General features: G+C 36.4%; 1 protein-coding gene across 1 annotated transcript; it reads left to right on the forward strand.

The window, feature by feature from the left end:
• Nucleotides 1-14,413: 14,413 nt before the first annotated feature.
• On the forward strand, nt 14,414-17,446 carry LOC132618690 (peroxidase 51-like). Its single transcript, XM_060333704.1, has 4 exons — nt 14,414-14,726; nt 15,302-15,502; nt 16,254-16,419; nt 16,916-17,446. The coding sequence occupies exons 1-4, from the start codon at nt 14,508-14,510 to the stop codon at nt 17,320-17,322; spliced, it is 993 nt and encodes a 330-aa protein (XP_060189687.1). The 5' UTR covers nt 14,414-14,507; the 3' UTR covers nt 17,323-17,446.
• Nucleotides 17,447-19,951: the final 2,505 nt, after the last annotated feature.

The raw sequence follows: 19,951 nt of genomic DNA on the forward strand, positions 1-19,951 counted from the left end.
TCTACACTTGCACGTACTCCTCTGATGCTCACGTTTCTACCTTCATTAAGGTCATACTATCATTAGAATCGATAACTAGCACACATGGCTAAAGCTAGAGAAATTCGGGCAACATCTCCTTTATTTATACAACATTTTCCCATATCGTAATTCAACTCCCAAACGTCAACAATACACTCACAATATCATAACAATAGTCATTAATTATCCACATTATCTAGATTTCTCAATTTGCTCCTAATTCACCCATATTCATGGTCATAACCCCCGACCTCGTCCATTCATATACAATGTCTATTTCACGATCTTAACGACGTTTATAACCCATTCATATCACAACACAACAACAATCATGATTCAGTTCAAACTATTTCTCAAAACGTCACTATTCATCATTTATGACCCATTTTGCTATACTCTTCTAATGACCAAGCATTTCAACTCTCAAATACCTTAAACAACATATAAATATCATGAATCTTACCTTAGATGTTGTAGGAACGAGCCTTAGTTGATAATACTCCACTTTGAGCAAAACCCTAGTTTTCCTCAATTTGGATTTCTTGACTTGGACGGTCTTTAATGGGTTTCCTTACTCTTGGCTCACTTGATTTATGTTGTTGATCATTAATAATCCTTGAAAACTTGTGTAATAAATTTAGAGAGATGTTTTAGAGAGAAGGATGAAATGTGGAAATGATTTCACGAACTTAGCCCCTTATTTAATAACCCACCACTGATCTGTCGGGTTCATTATACGGTCCGTATAATTGACCGTGAAATGTGTCTTTCCTTCACCCTTCACTGTGACCATTATACGACCCATTATACGGGCTGTATAAATTTATACGGTCCGTATAACTGACCGTATAATCCCACCAGTGAGCATCCTTCGCTGTGATGGTTCTGCGGTCCATTATACGGTCCGTATAAAATTATACGGTCCGTATAATAAGCCGTATAACCCATCAGTCCACTGAACTTGTTCTCGTTACTTCGTTTGATCTCCAAACCTTATGGAACCTTCTTAACACTTGTTTAACACTTCATTAGAAATCTAAGGGACGTTATAACTCTTTCCCAAAATTCCCTTAAGTCATCATTAACCCGTTACTCGTATTTTTCACTAGTTCATTCACTTGCGTACCAACGGAAGATTTTCCGAGGTGTAACACATATACAAAGTGAAATATGACGCTAGAAAGCTTGGAAAAGAAAGTGTAACAACGTACCGACCCCTCATTTTTAGTATTTGCATTTTAATCCTTGTTTTAAGAGTTTGCTTAAGTTGGTATTAAATTTTGGGACTTGTTGGTATGGTTGGGACATAAGGGGCTCAGGATGGAATTTGACAATTTTGCAACTTGAATTCAACAGTTGAAATTTCTGGTGCACGCAATCGCGGACCTGGTGGTTGATGTCGCGATAAAAAGTGGTTAGGGCCAGTAAGCCTTTGCAAACATGTGAGACCTTCCGCGAATGCAGAGGGTCACAGTACTATTGACCTTTGCGAACGTATTTTGTGGTACGCAATCACAAAGAAGGAAACATGGATTGATTAAGAGTTGACCCTGGCGATTGTGTGATACCTTTCAGCGATTGCGATGAAGACCAGACCTGGGTGTAAATTGGACAGCGATGAATTTCAGTCGGTATCTCTTGCCACTTTTGGATACTTGGAGTTAGTAGGTGATTTCACAGGGAATGACTTTGACCTAAAGAGATAATTTATTCTTTGTTATCCTTTGAGAATTATACTCAATTATGATTGGATTTGGACCATCAAAACATGAGATTTGATCTGTGAAATTGGGTAATTTGACCTAGTTTTTCAACTAGGAACTTTGAGGATTTGACCTAGCTAGTAATTGAACTCTAATTGATTTATTTGGATTCGTTTGATATATAGGTAATCCAATTTTATAAATTCTTTTCGAAATTGACTAGTTTGACCGGGGGTTGACTTTTCTTTAAATTTGACTTTTTTGAAGATTATGAATAATTCCTAGCCTAATTTGAGCTGAGTGTCTATTGGAAACAACCTCTCTACCTACCAAGGTAGGAAAAAGGTTTGCATGCACTCTACCCTCCCCCATACCCCACTTGTGGGACTTCACTGGGTATGTTGTTGCTCTAATTCCTAGCCTAATTTTAATGTGTTATTCAATATTTGTGTAGAATGGGGTCATCTTGGTGGGTTTGGCAATTTCAAGTGAAGAAAAGCTTACCGATTATGAGATATGTAGAATCTTTAGCCTTTCAAGTGCTTGCTTTCTCAAAGACGTAGGATCTTACTGATTAAATGATATTATTAATGCCAAAGTGAATAAAGGCTTACCGATTAAATGATTTTATTAATACCAAATTGAACTTTACATTGCCAAACTTTCTCCACAAAAAAAAAAAAAAAAAAGGAAAAAAAAAGACCCCCATTACAAAACTGGAATCTATTACTCAGGCCTAAAGACAGTCATGAAAAAAACATAGAACAAAGGACACATGACACCCTCAATAGCTATACTTAGACCAAAACATAAACATACTTGCCTCCATCACCTTACAAGACTCTATATGGACTTGAAAACTTCTACCAGGTTAGTTCAGTTAATCAGTTGCATCCTTCATTCTTTGGTGACTTCATGGAGACTGCAGAAACTGGTTGGGTATTGGTTGCCATTTCCTCTGCTTGTTCCCCCTGATATGAATGAAAATTGCTAGTTCCTTGCATAATTTGTTAAACTAAAATGTTCCTGGAACCTTATCAGATTCCTTTCTCTCTTGATAACAGACACGACCATGGCAAATAAGCAACTTATGATGCCACCTTTACCTGATCTTTGCTTAGCTCTATTGTTTACTCGCTCCACCTCTTCTTGCCAACTTCCTATTTGGCTATATTCCCTTATCCACACTATTACCCTATGCCATATTGCTTTTGTTGTATAGCAGGTGAAGAAAAGATGCTCCATGGTCTCATCAGGTCCATTATAAAATACAAATGAAGGAGGTACAAGTACACCAAATTTGAGTAACCTGGCTACTGTTGCTAATCTTCTTAGTAGAGCAAGCCATAATATAAATTTGTGCTTGGGATGGATATTTAGACGCAACAACAAGTTATTTTAGGGAAATTTTGGTTGAAGTGGTAGCATGGTAACATACATTTTCTTGATGGAGTATCTATTGCTTACCACTATTGATGCTAATCTGCTCTGCAGGTTTTCTTGTAGTGAATTCAAATTCAACACATACTTTCTTGCTTAATCTTTATCACTATCCAAGTAGCATTCTTGGGTATTTGACAGCTCTCCAGTGGTTCTTGCTTAATGTAGTAAGCATGTACCCACTTAATCCATAAACAGTTCTTCTCCTCTGCTAAAGCACACAGTTGTTTCAGAATAGCAGCCTTGTTCCAATAGCATAAGTGTAGTATATTAGCCCCCAACAACCTTTGGGTGACATAGTTTCTCCCACAATACAAGTGCTCTCTTGGAAATGACATCAAAACCTATCCACAAGAAGGACATGCACATAAACTCAATCAGTTTAAGTATCTTCTTTCGTAATATGAAGATTTGTGCCCAATAAGTTTGTATCCCAAACACCATAGATTTTATAAGTTGCAACCTCCCTGCATAAGAGAGCAACTTGGCTGACTAGTACCTAATCCTCTCTGTAATCTTTTCAATCAAGGGCATACACTGTGCAATGGTGAGTTTCTTTGAGGACATTGGCACTCCTAGATATTTGAAAGGCAATGATCCTTCACTGAACCCCAATTGATTGAGAATATCTTGTTTTAACTGTGGATTGACACCTGATAGGTATATTGAACTCTTGTCGATGTTTGCTTAAACCTAGATACTACTGAAAATTTGTGAAATGACTCATGAATAAGTATAATGGACTGTAAATCAGCTCTACAAAAGATCAAAATGTCATTAACAAAAAATATATGCATTACATTCAATTTCTTGGATCTGGGATGGGAACTGAACCCTCTGTTAGTAGCAACCTTGTTCAGCTGTCTTTGCAAATATTCCATGGAAATCACAAAAGGTAAGGTGACATAGGGTCACTTTGCCTAATACTTCTTTTCCCTTGGAATGGTTTTGTGAGTCCCCTATTAAGAACCGATGAATAAGATACAGGGGAGATGTATTCCATTATCCATTGTATAAACTTAAAAGGAAATCCCAAATCTACAAGCATACCCCTTAGAAAACACCATTCAATAGAGTTATATGACTTCCTCAAGTATACTTTCATCACACATCTAGGGGATAAGCCTTTCCTAGTGTACCATTTAAGCACCTCATGAGACAACAAGATATTATGTATTATGCTTCTACCTTCAATAAATGCATATTGTGAAGAACTAATAATTGTGCTGATCACTTGCTTCAATTTGTTGGTAAGTACTTTTGTAATAGTAAATTGTGGTGCAACATGCTATTGGTCTGTAGTCTTTCACTAATGTAGGATTGTTGGTTTTAAGGATCAGAGTTACTGCAGTGCAGTTGAAAGACTTTAACATTTTACCAGTGTGAAAAAAAAATTCTTTTACAGCCTTTAGGACAGATCCTTTTATGGTATCCCATTGTTGTGTAAAGAACTCAATAGGATAACCATCAATCCCAGGAGCTTTCTCACGTGGCATAGTCTTGATTGTCTTTACAATCTCCTCATCTGTGACATCATGGATAAGGAAGAATTTTTGCTCATATGGTATACAGGTTCCATTTCTGATAACCTCAGAGTTAGGACAAAAAAATTGTCACGACCCGACTAGGGGGCCATGACGGGTACCCAGAGCTGGCTACCGAGCACCTCTCATTACACTAGTCATCATAGTCATTCCGAACACATATAACTCCAAGGTAATACATGGATATACATAAGCCCTCACGGCTACAAAAATGATATACAAATGTATAATACGATCGTCATAGGACATCAACTTACGTATCTACGAGCCTTTACTAGAGTACTAGACATAAGGACAAGACAGGACCCCGTCGTGCCCAAATATGTACACAAAGTAATGTATCAAAATAGCACATCCGAAATAATGGAGTGCTCCTGTAAATCTGCTGATCAGCTTCTATGAATCTGGGCCACCTCCCTGTCTACCTGTAGGCATGAACACAACGTCCAAAAGAAAAGGACGTCAGTACGAAATATGTACTGAGTATGTAAGGCCTGAATAATACTAGCATAATAAAGAAATCATGAAACATGAGATGAAGATATAACATGTTTACCCTTTAAAAGAAAACACAAGTCATACATATCACATATACCATCATTGTTAACCCGCGTCCGGGTAACCATCGCACGCCGCCCACTAGTGATGTCATGTTCGGCCCTCTAGGCACGATGTAATCATATGCAGCCCACTTTCGCGGTGACATGTCCGGACATCTAGGCACGATGTAATTGTATGCAGCCCGCCTTCGCAGTGACATGTCCTGCCATCTAGGCATGGTGTAATCGTATGCAGCCCACCTTCGTGGTGACATGTCTGGCCATCTAGGAACGGTGTAAACTCATCATCATATACTTATCATAAAGCATGCATTAGAACTCAAAGATAATTTATAACTATATCGGGGTGACGTAAGGTCGAGCACCCCCGATTCCATTATGGAGTAATCATAATCATCATAGCTCACCTTGAAGGAACTAGCATTTTAAGGTGAGTGTACCAATAGTGAATATCACATCATAAGCTTTAGAATATCTAGACTTAGACTCAACATCATCGTTATCATACTCGTAACATATCTCTTATTTTTATCTCATGAGAAGCTCTTTATAATCATAGACTCATAGTTTCCGAAATGTAAGATAGTCATGGAAAGATAAAGGAAGTCGTGTCATAGGAATCATGCCTTAAGTAAACAAAGGACTAGCCTTACATACCTTTACATTTCGCTAACTTAATCACTTGAACGCTTCCCTCCAATATTCACGTTTTTACATTCAACAAAGTTCGTACTAACATTAGATAATCGAAAACATGCTTAGGCTTAAGCTAAAGCTAACGAAGATTGGGAAGCATCTCCTTTGATTCTACAACTTCCTCCACATGGTATAACAACTCCCAAACATCAATAGCAACATTCCTAATATTATAATCCATAATTTGACAAGTTCAACATTATTAAATTCCCAAAATTGCCCTCAAGGTCATTCGTAACCATAGCCATATTATAACACCACATTCATCCTCATATAATGTTTCTCTAATATTCTTGATACCATTTATAACAAGATTATACTCATAACATATCAAGAATTATGGTTCATGTCACACTATTATTCAAGAACACTGTTTCTTCACATATAAGCTCTATGTTCTACCTTTTCCCACAATCCAAGTCTTTCAACCCCTCAATATTCCAAATAACATGAAATGATCATAAAAATTACCTTTGATTATGTAGGGACGGGCTTTGGATGGAAATGCTTCACTTGAAGAAAAACCCTAGCTTCAATCCAAGGAGATTTCTTGACTTCAAGCAATCCAAGATGTCATTCTTACACTTGATTCTCTTGAATTTGTGATATTAATCTTTGATTTTCCTTGAATTCTTGTGGATGAAGGGTGTAGAATGTTCTAGAGACTTGGAGAGAAGTGGAGAAGTGAGAAAAATGAAAATAATAACGTGGCGTCTTGTATTTATAATTGGACAAATATGACACGTCGTGCATTCTACGGACACTTATACGGTCCGTATAAACTTATACAGTCCGTATAAGTGACCGTGAAATCGCCCTAACAACATCTCGTTTCTGTAACCATTATACGGCACATTATACGGTCCGTATAAGTGACCGTATAACTCCATCAGTGGTGGACCTTCACTGTAACGGTTATACGGACCATTATACGGAACGTATAAATGTTTGTATAATCCATTTTCTCTGAACTTGTTCTTGTCATTTCGTTTGATCTCCAATCCTTATGGAACCTTCTTAGCACTTGTTTAACACTTCCTTAACAATCTAAGGAGCGTTATAACTTTTCCTCAAGACATTATTAAGTCAACACTAACTCGGTACTTTGTAAATCCTTTCCGAAACATAACGTATATTTCACCTTTCTTAATGAACTTTCTTCCCTTGCTTCAAACGTCTTTAGAATCTTAATGGGAACCGTTAAGTACTACTTCTTACTTGTAGGAACACCGTATACACCTCACCCTACGTTGGTATATTTATTGTGCAATGACATGAAATTTTTCGAGGTGTAACAACAATATCTCTACTGAGGTTCCCATGGGGTTTGAAAAGAAATTAACAAACTCCTGCTCTACTTGCAGAGGATCAGTAAGTTTTGTACTTATTTCATCATTCACAGATGTGATGGAATTCCTGATTTCCCCAATCTTACATTGTGTATGAAAATACTTTGTGTTGGCGTCTTCACAAGCTATCCACATAGTTCTAGATTTTTGTCTAAGATCCTGTTCTTCTACTATGCTCAATTTTGTCAGGTCCTCCAGTAATTACTTCTCCTTTACTATTAAAGTTTGGTCCAGAGGCTGGCATGAGGAGCTTGAACTATGTCCAGTTTCTGTCTTATGTGTTTCAATTTCTGGGCATAGGATGCCATATAATTATTAAGGTCCTTGAGAGCACTCTTCAATTCTTTTAAGTATTGCCACAGTTGAAACATATTGGTTCCCTTATATTGCTTTGACCAAACAGTTTTCAAGATTCTAGAAAAATCTTTGTGATTTAGCATAGTTGTGAACAGTTTGAATGGTCTGAGATGGATAGTCATATGAGATTGTACTCAATAAAGATGAGAGAATGGTCAGAGATACTAGGGTTGAGGAACTCAGCTTCCACATGACCATACTCTTGGATTCATTCGAAGTTTCCCAGAGCCCAATCAATTTTTTAGTATACTCTTGAACCTTATTATTGCTTGTTGCAAAAAGTACAGTGCCATCGTTTTGATTTCAATGGGTGAGCTGGAGATCATCTATACAATCTTTTGTCTCAGTGGGTGACATAGGGTAGCCTATTATATCCTATGAGGACTAAACACTGTTAAAGTCACCACATAAAATCCATGCATCCTGGTCTGCCACCCCAAGTAGTCTAAGATCATCCCACAAGCTATTTCTATCATGAGCATCATTATGAGCATAAAACATTATGAGATAGGCAGAGAGTGAAGTTGCATTGTTCATTACTTTACAATGGATGAATTGCTCTTGTTTGTGTAGAATTTGCACCTGTACATCGGGCTTCTAAAATAACCAGATTCTACCATTTGGGGCCATTGGGTAGTTGCAACATGTGTTCCAACCCTATGCAGCTTTCTTCAGAATGTTTTGAGCCTTGTGTTCCTTTACCTTTGTCTCAATACAACCAAACACTTCTATACCATGATTTTGCAAAAGGATTCTCACCTCCTTTTGCTTTAGGGCTGATTCAAGCCCCTTATATTCCAGGTTGCTATCTTCATGGCGGATCAAAGGCAATCCCTAGGTCCCCATTCTGACTAGATACTGGATTTCAGCCAAATTCTGAAGACTAACAAAAGTGTTAGTGGTAGTAACCTCATCATGCACTCTAATTTCACCGATCTGGTTGAGGTATGGGATCCTCATCATCCTTGTTGTTATTTACCCCATAACTTAGTAATTGAGAAACATTATGCTTATGTTTTCTTCCGTTGCTAAACATATAGACTTTTATATATTCTTTTGTCATTTTGATTCTGAATTGTGGAAATTGATAAGTGTCAGGTTCGCCTATGAGATAGTTCATGGAATACAAGCATAAACAGCGGAAGCAAATAGCCAGGATCGAACTTGCATGTAATATAGATAACACATAATCGAGATCTTAATCAAACATAAAATCAGTACTTATCTCTTGAAGCGTGACCGCGATGGCAAATCGAACCTTTAAGCATCCATGCGATCTTCCTTCAGTTCCACGGTCTGCAGCCTTCTGCTTTGTAACCTAACTAGCCTTTGGACAGTGAATACTTGTGCGGGCAAGCGTAACAGCTTAGGAAAGAGTGTCACTCTTAGGGCTGAAAAGTATATTATATATAACCACGTTTTATGGTGCAAACCCTAGTCCAAAATACACGTGGGCTTGCTTTTCCACCAAGAATATTATTTTCCAAGTCCAAGAATAATTAGGCATAGCAGGGACCACAAATTTATTATAGAGGCTTTCAATTGTGGCATTAATTCGGAATATGAATGAATTTGTCACACCCCTAACGAGGAGTATGACAGGCTCCGACCCGTAGGCCGGAAGTCACCTGACTTAACCATTACTTGGACATCACGTACTATAACTCAAAGAACATCTATTCACGGAAAAGGTCCCACATAGAAATATTCGATAATTCAACATATATATATATACATAAGCGGACCGGCAAGGTCGCTACACACAAAATATATCATAAAGCCGACAAGGCTATCAGAAAATATGAAGAAGCCAAAACAAGGCCGACAAGGCCATACATAATATTTACATATCTCATAATGTCCATGAGCCTCTAAGAGTATACATATGAACATATATTATACTAACAGAAAGTACCCAAAAGGTAGCAAGGCCGGAGTAGTGGTACTTGCTAACACCGCGGAAGCTGGAAAATCCTACTACGGTTGCTCCTCGATAATTCTGTCAGAGCCTGCAGCAAGAAATGCAGCGTCCTGTCAATCGGACATCAATATGGATAAAAGTACTGAGTATGTAAGGCAGGAGGGCAATAACATAATTAAGATAAAATGTGACAGTAATATAGGCAAAAGAAATCCGAACATCTGGAAGTAGCACAAAATGCAATGCATGATAAAAATCATTGGTATGCTTACGTGTGTATATATATATATATATATATATATATATATATATATATATATGTACGTAATAGATAGTATCCATGCCCGGCCGTAAGGCTCGGTGTTATATGTGTAAAATCATGCCCGGCCATTAAGGCTCGGTGTTATCATCATTAGCCCGCGTCCGGGGCAATATCGTAACATGCCCACTGCAGTGGTGTGCGCATCTATGCGCCATGCCCGGCCGACTATAGCGCGGCACGGTGTAGTAAAATAGTGCAATACATTTATACATATACAATGCATGAGAAGCCAATAATCTAACCTGTGTAGTAAAGTAGTGCATTACAGTTATTTATATGTATATACCATTGTTGGTTCCGAACCGGGAAAGCTGCGCAGGAATCCGCTTTTCTTCTGCGATGCGGAAGGAAAGCGCAATGTCCTGAGACCTTCCGCTTTCCTTCCGTGATGCGGACGGAAAGCGCAATGTCCTGAGGCCTCCTGCGCAATGTTCTGAGGTTGATTTTTGAATGAGAAGTCAATGATCTGATCTTGGCCTTTCGGAGTGACATAAGGTCGGAAGTCTCCAAATAGCTTGTGGAATTCGTATCGAGTCCAAAGGAGTAATCGATGATGATAAATCAAATAGTACTTTAAGAATCATTCAAATAACAAGATATTAAGATTTGAAATACAAAACATGGGAATAGAGTGAATTCGTTATGAAACACTCATGTCTATGTTATCATTGGATTCGTGCCAAAGAAAAGGGGAAACGAACACCTTACATACCTTATCCGTCGATCCACCACTTAAAGAATTCCTTATATCGAAGCTTGCCCTTCACCCGAGCCTATATATCGAGAAATATATCATTAATCATACTTTCATCGCATTTCCCCTATATCATCGACTTCCTCCAAATACCAAAACAACTCCCAAACAATACTAACAACATCAACAACAACATCCTCAACATTCTACAAGATAATATATGTATTTTCATCCAAAATCCTCTTCAAACCTCAATCCATAAGTCAACAACACCAACACAACAAACTATAACTTTTATTCTTGCAATTATTCCTTAATCAATGTTGATAAAGGAAACGATTCAAGGATTCATACCTTATATTTACTAAAGTATCAAGATCTTCAATATCCACTTGTTCCCAAGCTCACTCCAACACCAAACGAAATTATAATTGCGACTACACGTTGCCCGGACCTCGATTGATATTCCGTAGCTTAAATTCCACTCAAAATCCTCACTTATAGGTGGTATAAGAGCCCCTTTTGTTGGATGAAATTTCTAGAAGGTTTTGGAAAATGTTTGATGAAAAATGGGGTTTTAACCCCTTTTATAGTGGCTGAGGCGGCAGCACTGTAGCGGTACTGTTTCTGCTTTGTCAGCTCAGTTTGTAACATCCATAATTCTCTACTTCGAAGTCCTATCGACGAGCGGTTTGTTACATTGGAAACTAGACTCGACGAACTTCATTTTAGGATTTTGAAATACCTTAAAACTCCTAATATACATGGAGATATACCTCTCCAAAGTTGACTTAAAAATCTATTTCAAATTTTCGACAAACTTATTCTCCTTGATTTGCTTGGTCCCAGAGTCTTCCATAGCTTATTATATGAAATCAAACCCTCGTAACCATGAGACAAATGCTCCACGTCTAGACTTAAACAACTAACACCTAATAGATTTCACGTACAAGACTACGAGGTGTAACATTTGAGCCTTAATGGCCGGGCATGATTTTACACATATAACACCGAGCCTTACGGCCGAGCATGGATACTATCTATTACGTACATATATATCTATATATATATATACGTAAATATCCAAATCATTTTTATCATGCATTGCATTTTGTGCTACTTCCAGATGTTCGGATTTCTTTTGCCTATATTAATGTCACATTTTATCTTAATTATGTTGTTTCCCTCCTGCCTTACATACTCAGTACTTTTATCCGTACTGACGTCCCATTGACGGGACGCTGCATTTCGTGCTGCAGGCTCTGACAGAATTATCGAGGAGCAACCGTAGTAGGATTTTCCAGCTTCAGCGGTGTTAGCAAGTACCACTACTCCGGCCTTGCTACCTTTTGGGTACTTTCTGTTAGTATAATATATGTTCATATGTATACTCTTAGAGGCTCATGGACATTGTGGGATATGTAAATATTATGTATGGCATTGTCGGCCTTGTTTTGGCTTCTTCATATTTTCTGATAGCCTTGTCGGCTTTATGATATATTTTGTGTGTAGCGACCTTGCCGATCCGCTTATGTATATATATATGTTGAATTATCGAATATTTCTATGTGGGCCCTTTTCCGCGAATAGATGTTCTTTGAGTTATGGTACGTGATGTCCAAGTAATGGTTAAGTCAGGTGACTTTCGGCCTACGGGTCGGAGCCTGTCATACTCCTCGTTGGGGGTGTGACAGAATTAATCCTACCACAATAAATTACAAATTATTCCCCTAAAAATCTGTAATTGCACTCCTCAATTTAATTTCGAATCTCATTCCCCAATTTAATTTCTTATCTTTCATTAAATCTTATTTAACTCTCCATGTTAAGGTTACAGATACCAATTAATTAAATTAAATTACTGACAACTTAATTCATTGACTAATTAAATCCTTTATGTTTCAGTTTAAATTATATCATGTGACGGATACAATATCCACCTGTAGGATTTTCACATTAGACTTATAAGCATCCATAAAGGGGTATCATCAATCTCAAAGTCGAGACATAGATTCTATCAACTAATTATAATTTCACAAATGAATTTTGCCATTATACAATTTACCAAGAATACATAGACCCGCAATTGAGTCCTACCTTTTAATAAATCAAAATAATGAACAAATCACATTGATCGTAATAATTATATCAAGATTAAGAGTATAAGTACATTTAATGAACTAGAGAAGTTGTTTTATATATTCAGTACAAAAATATTTATCTCTACTTAGTTCGTTTAATACATACAAAATGTACTAGCACAAAAAGTCCGAACTATACAGCTCCCATAATGAAAATAATTATATTTAATATTGTGCTACAATCATACCGATAGATTTGTCCAATTTCAATCTTAGATTGTGAACATAAGCTTTATACTTATAAGAACCGATGATTTAGGGCCCGTTTGGCCATAATATTTTTCATTTTTTTGGGAAAACGTTTTCACTTTATTTGGAAATCAACGTTTGACCATGGAAATTCCAAATACAACTGGAATTTGAAAAACACCAACAAACTTGTTTTCATTTTTTTTTCCCCACTTGTTTCACTTTCAATACATTCAAATAACCAAATATTCTTTGCAAAAACTCTAACCAAACACAACTCCATCTTCAACTCTAACTCCAAAATACCAAATAAAGTGAAAAATATTTGATTTTCATGGCTGAACTCCTACTTAATCTTTCGTGTATAAGCTAAACTCTATACACTAAATCATCTACTATATAAGTAAAGGACATACATACTAGAACATGATCTATTTAACTCCTTATTAAGAATTGAATAAATAATTTTTCTATAATAAATAGTGTATCCAAACACATGGTTAATTGTATATATCAATCTCCCACTTATAGTATATGTCCCAACAATCTCCCACTTAGACTTTAATCATGATAATTGTTAGAATATGCCATATCTAAATGCATGGTTATGGCACATACCCCAACATTAGTAACTCTTTAGGTTCCTATCATGGCTCACGAATTTGGATAGCGACAAACTTAATATTAGAGCTTAGGCTTAAGAGTCTCGCGAGTCAACCAATAGTGTCTTAGTAGTTCGTTATGAGTATGTTATCGATCATATTTATAAACGGGAGGCTACAGAGACATCGAAGGGAGTTTCCCTTCTTTCATTCTTATCCGGTGAGATAGAGCTGAATGAAGGTCTAATTGTTGATTGTTTTTAATAATTTCACAGTTATGCTCTTAATAAGCATGTATCTCTTGTTCTTTATCCAAATCGGCCCAATTAATGCCACATAGGCTGAGTCACCAGTTAGAGGCGTTTATAACACTTGTTTTGATCAAATTGAAGTGTTTAATGATGAAAACTCCCTGAATTTAGGGCCCGAGAAAGCACAAATGCAAGTACAGGTATCAATTTAGCTATTCGGCCAAAAGAAAATTTTCCAGAACTTTCTCCACCACACAAACCAAACTTGTCCATGAGAATATCTTTAGCCAAGTATCGTAGCAGATAGGGTCAAGCCTATTATGCGTATGGATTCCACATTACTATGTTCTTTAATCTTCTCAAGTTAATATGTTGAATTCTATTTCTTGGACATGATTAGCATTTTATTCATATTTTAGCCTTAACTTCACTTAATTAAACTACTAATTAGAGAGCAGCACATAATAAGGTACTCATATCAAGAGAAAAAAACAAATGTAAGGCGGCTAATAAACAATACCCAAGAGTTCATGTCTCATTCACAAAAGACTGACTAGTATTTGCTTTTAAAAGCTCAACCACTTTTGTAGTCAGAAAGATTCTTTAGCCAACTGGCTTATATAGTGACTCTCCTTCCCCTTGTATATATAGTCCTTATCTTAGATTTAAGATTTGTAAACCAATTTGTATTTCCATTACATTGTTGTGCTTATAGAAATGGGTCTTCTACATATTATTATAGCATTTTTGTCCATTTCTTCTGTTACTATTTTCATGCCAGACTTGGTTTCTGCTCAACTCAAGACCAATTATTATGCCAAAACCTGTCCTAATGTTGAAACCATTGTGCGTAATGTCGTTAAACAGAAAATCCAACAAACGCTTGTCACAATCCCTGCAGTTCTTCGTATCTTCTTCCATGATTGCTTTGTTGAGGTACTAATTTCTCCCCATGCATAATTCCGTGTAAAGACTTTGATCTAATTATTAAATGAATCAGAACTTTGTTTCTGTTAAAATGTCTCACATTAGTTGAGGGAATGAACTGATGTGAGGGCCGGAGCCACAATGCAAGTTATGAGTTCAGCAGAATCCAGTTGCTTTGGTTTAAACCTAGTACTTGTGTTAAAGATTCATTTAATATTGCAATAATCTATTTAGAGCACAGTAAGCAAAACAAACTGTGATTCAGAACCCATAAGTTAAAAATCTTGAATCACAATTTGTTTTGCCTAAGAGTTAGCTTTTGTGGTCAAGTTAAGTCAAAAATTCATTTTTCTTAAAAGAAGCACCAGGACCAAACACATCTCATTAATTTCTTAGCACTAATGTCGGGCCTCGTGTTATATTGTTCAATCTCCATTTCTTGGTTAGAAATGTCAACTGTCAAAGCTTTATGTTATATTGTACACGCTCCACACATCCTATCAATGGCGCGCGGGGTTTATGAGCTAATTTTTTGAATTTTACACAGTAATTTAATTATATGTTTTTTTCTTATGTCGATGTAGGGCTGTGATGGTTCAGTCATAATAGCATCAACACAAGGGAACACAGCAGAGAAAGATCATCCAGATAATCTTTCATTGGCTGGAGATGGATTTGACACTGTTATTAAAGCAAAAGCCGCCGTTGATGCGATCCCAAGTTGTAAAAATAAAGTTTCTTGTGCTGACATTCTTGCCATAGCCACTCGAGATGTCGTTCAACTTGTATGTACTACGTACCTTTTATTTAACACTTTCGCATCTCTTTTTCTTTTACTCGTTTCTTTCTATTTCTGCCTTTCATGCATGCTTGATTAAGTATAAAAATTACCTATTAATTAGTTTTACATGTTTAGTTACTCATTTTGATGCTATTAAGTAAATTTATTATGGTAGATTTATTGTAGGACGATGCCAATTAGTTGAAAATAAATTTTAATCGTCTTAGTACATCTACTTTAATTAGGACCATCTCTCCAGAAACCCTTAATTTTCTAGCTAGTAACCCTTCATCGTTATTGGAACATAGATCCTCGACAGACGGGTATAATAAAAGAAACAAAAGGAGAGAAAAGTAAGGTCCCAACTGGTGTCGTCTATGTATTTTCTTTCATTATCCTTTTGTCGAGACGAATGTGGTGATACCGGAAGACTATCACAGAGTTCAACAAGACGACTTCCTAGTCAGATCCATCCTACAGTTCGTATCTGAAGAGTTTGATAGCTATTTTTAGGAAAGATTAAAAAACAAAAGGTTCATTCTTTCTCCTGAACTTTTAGGCATCTTTTAGTCATGCCAGTTACAAAATACGTATAGTCTAGCATTTTTTTCTTTTTATTTTGTATAATATTGATACGAAATAAGCTTAAACTAAGCGGCTTAATCAGTAAGAATAAATATATTCAGTCCCACCGTACTTATGATTGAAACATAATTATTTTTATATCTTAAAAATGACTTATACAATACATGCAGTCTGGCGGACCAGGGTATCAAGTGGAATTGGGAAGGCTAGATGGGTTGACATCAAAATCTTCAAACGTGGAAGGCAATCTGCCTAAGCCTACTTTCAATTTGAATCAACTCAATGCGATGTTTGCTTCTCATGGTCTAAATCAAGCCGACATGATCGCCCTCTCTGGTAATTTTCTAATATTTCATTCATTTCATTTTATATGATGAGTACGTTTTTTTTTAAATAAAGGAAGATTTTTTCTACAATATGTCAAAAGTAAAACTTGTAATTTTGAATGTGGTCAATATTGCTATTGTTGTGAGAGTATGCCATTAAAAGTAAACTGAAAATTTTAAAGTTATACAATTTAAAGTGTTCCATAAAAAAAAATAAAAAAAAAAATAGATACTTCAGCGTCCAAAATATCCAATCAATAATTCATCTCATTATCTAATCTGCCTATTTTGGCATTTTTGCCAGTTAGGACTTAGATCTTACTTATTCCACACGTAGCTGTCTCTTTCCCATACAGTCAACTACAAATTTTAATACTGTGCATATATTTTAAAGTCGCCGTTCTAAAATGCAAAAAATCATAAAATTGAGATGGAAGAAGGATGTATGATCAAGCGTGTTTATAGGGTCTGCTTATCCTGATAGAACATTTTATTATTTTATGCAGCTGCTCATACTCTTGGATTTTCGCATTGCAACAAAGTCTCCAACCGAATTTACAACTTTAGCCCTAAAAATCCAGTGGACCCAACCCTAAACAAGACATATGCAATCCAATTACAACAAATGTGTCCAAAGAATGTGGACCCAAGGGTAGCCATCAACATGGACCCAATCACGCGTAGGGCCTTTGACAATGTCTACTTCCAAAACTTGCAAAAAGGAATGGGCCTATTCACGTCCGATCAAGTATTATTCACGGACCAACGGTCCAAGGGTACTGTTGATTCTTGGGCCAGCAACTCTAAGGCTTTCCAAACCGCATTCGTGAATGCGATGACTAAATTGGGTCGGGTTGGTGTGAAGACGGGTAAGAATGGAAATATTCGTAGAGACTGTGGAGCGTTTAATTGAGAACTAGAAAATCAATAATTTTATTTGAAGTTTGCATGGCTAGTGAACGACAAGAAAAGACTGTGAACCAGAATTTTGTTGTTTTAATAAAAAAAATGGGACCAAGTTCCTTAATCATTCCATAGGATGGATGAGTTGCAACAATGGAATAAGAATAAGCTTGAAATCCAACTTCAAACAATTAGGGTGTAGGCAACATGTACACTTGTAAACCCATTAATTTTGCGGTGAAATTTCAGCTTCTCAATTCTGATTAAAGTAATCTGCCACATTCTTGCATAGTTCCTTATATGAACCTCTTCAAACTAGGTTTATTGCTATTAATTGACTCCCTATCAGACGTGGAGAGCGAGAATTAGTTTTTGAAAACAATAGTGTACTCAGTAATAGAATTATCAATTAGCAAGGTCTGGTATCAATATAAATTTTGTTTACACTATCGACATAGTAAATTCAAAGTTATTAAATCAAATTATTATCAATAATTAGTGGGATTAGTTATCTATAAAATAAATAACTTTCTATAGCATGTTAAATTGTGTTGATTAAAGAACTATAGGGAAAGGGTAAAAGTTTGATGCTACGCCTTTGAGAACTCTTTTCTCTGGACGGTGCACAACCTCCTGATGAGGTTGTTTAGCCTCCCCCCCCCCCCCCCCCGCCCTCGCCCCTCCCCACGGGCATGCTACTACTCCAATCTCCATGTAAACGCCCTAACCCCATGCAGCCAATACAATCTTTTCCAATCAAACCTATCGTGTATCTTCATGGTGAACCAACTATCAAATGGAATTCTGAAAAAATGGACTGTATGATTATCCGATCCATATCCATGAGAATCTCCGTTATGCAACCGTAGGCAAGTTTTCCTGTGGCCAGCCTTAGTTACAAGATTTACGCAAAGTTATCTTACACAGTGTGAGATTAAGGGAGAATACCAAGTTGGATTTTTACGCAATCGTTATATTTTGATTAAATTGAGTTTTCTTGAGCATTATGTGTAATTATTGTTGAAGCCTGCTTATTACATAAAGGATAAAAATGTGTATTATTAGATGAGACCTCTTAAATTGAATTCATGGTTTGATCCTATGCTTTTCCTCATCTTTGTCATGTTCCTTGGTATAAATCACAGTGTGCGACATTGCTTTTAGTACCTCCCCATATAAAATCACAAGTTTTGTTTGTCGCCTCATTCAAGAAGGAATCAAACTTTGAAAATCCTTGGAAATCTTCTTGATTCTAGGTGAATCGAATGTTCTAATGCCTTGATAATTTCTTTGGAATTTTGTTCATCAAAGACATAAGGTCTTTTGTAGAAGCAACAAACTCATCTTCCACATTGAAATAATAATTGTTGCTTGCCCTTCTTATAGAAATACGAACTGGTGGAGGCTTCTTGTATTACAAACCTTCACATGATCGTATCATGACAACTTCTGATGGAAGCTTCCCTAACTCTGGTAGCTCGTTGGGGTTGTATCCAGCATTTACAAATAACTTAGATCAAAACCTTCATTTTAATGCTTCATAGGGAGTGCCACATTTTGCGATGGATTTTGGGTCAGAAACTCTTCAAAGTAGCTCTGAAGACAACTTTATTGCCTTAGTTCGTTTGATAAGAAGAGTTAACCCCTTCAACACATTTCTTTGTGTACCTTCCTCTTTCTTCATCTTTAGAATATAGTGGAGCATCGAGTTACCTTCGTCTCCGAAGACACGATGTTTCCTTTATTTGAACTAAAGTGCAGCTCCTCATCAGCAACAACTTTAACTTTACCAACAACCACCTCGACTCTTTTAGTTCGTCAGCTTTAGACATTGCGAATCGAAATCGAAATTATTTTATGGATCTAAATCCGACAAAATTTAAGTGATTACACCCTTATATCTTATGATCACAGTTTAAAGGAAAATTCGTTTAAACACAACATGAGTACGTTACAATTCAATTGCCTCGTATGGACGCATAAGAGAGTAGAAGTTTACTTGTTTTAAAATTTCACATTCAACTCCTATTTGCACATTAAAGCTTAGTATTTTCTAGATGTCATTATAAATTGCATGATTTCTCTCTCGAACATTGATTTTTTTTTTTTGAAAGATGGATACTTCGTAACACCAATTCTGATATATTTTACTTTGAAACATTATTTTTCTTATTCTCTCAATAAATGTCTCTTTAATAACATTTAGGTGTTAATAGTGTTGAGGTTATAATTTTACACCTTTAATTTCTATTTATGTTTTGGGAAGACCATTTGTTCTAACATTATTCTCTAAAATTGTGATAAATTTTGTAACAACTGACATTATATTGTGAAAAATTTGTAGAACACAATTAGATGAATTGCATGGCAAAACGTGTCAACAGGGATGAGTCAGATCCAAGTCAGCACTTAATTGCCTCTGGGGGAGATCAAATTACTTCGAAGGCTCATTAAAATTTGTGTCCTGGGGGATCGTGAATCTAATAGAGCACCAGTTGAAGAGGCCAACAGTCGACCGTTACAAGAAGACTTTGCACCTCCCACGGGATATTAATAAACATTATTGCCCATCTTTACTACAACATTAATTTATATTATTAATGGGGGCATAGTTCATGGAATGTGTACCCATTGAGTCC

This window comes from Lycium barbarum, chromosome 11, assembly GCF_019175385.1.
Source record: "Lycium barbarum isolate Lr01 chromosome 11, ASM1917538v2, whole genome shotgun sequence".
NCBI classification, from domain to species: Eukaryota; Viridiplantae; Streptophyta; class Magnoliopsida; order Solanales; family Solanaceae; genus Lycium; species Lycium barbarum.

What these genes read in the sequence shown, in the direction of transcription:
- LOC132618690 (XM_060333704.1), top strand. Translation starts at nt 14,508, where the DNA reads ATGGGTCTTCTACATATTATTATAGCATTTTTGTCCATTTCTTCTGTT. An exon ending in TCCATGATTGCTTTGTTGAG is followed by an intron (nt 14,727 to 15,301) that starts GTACTAATTTCT and finishes ATGTCGATGTAG; the next exon opens with GGCTGTGATGGTTCAGTCAT. An exon ending in CGACATGATCGCCCTCTCTG is followed by an intron (nt 16,420 to 16,915) that starts GTAATTTTCTAA and finishes TATTTTATGCAG; the next exon opens with CTGCTCATACTCTTGGATTT.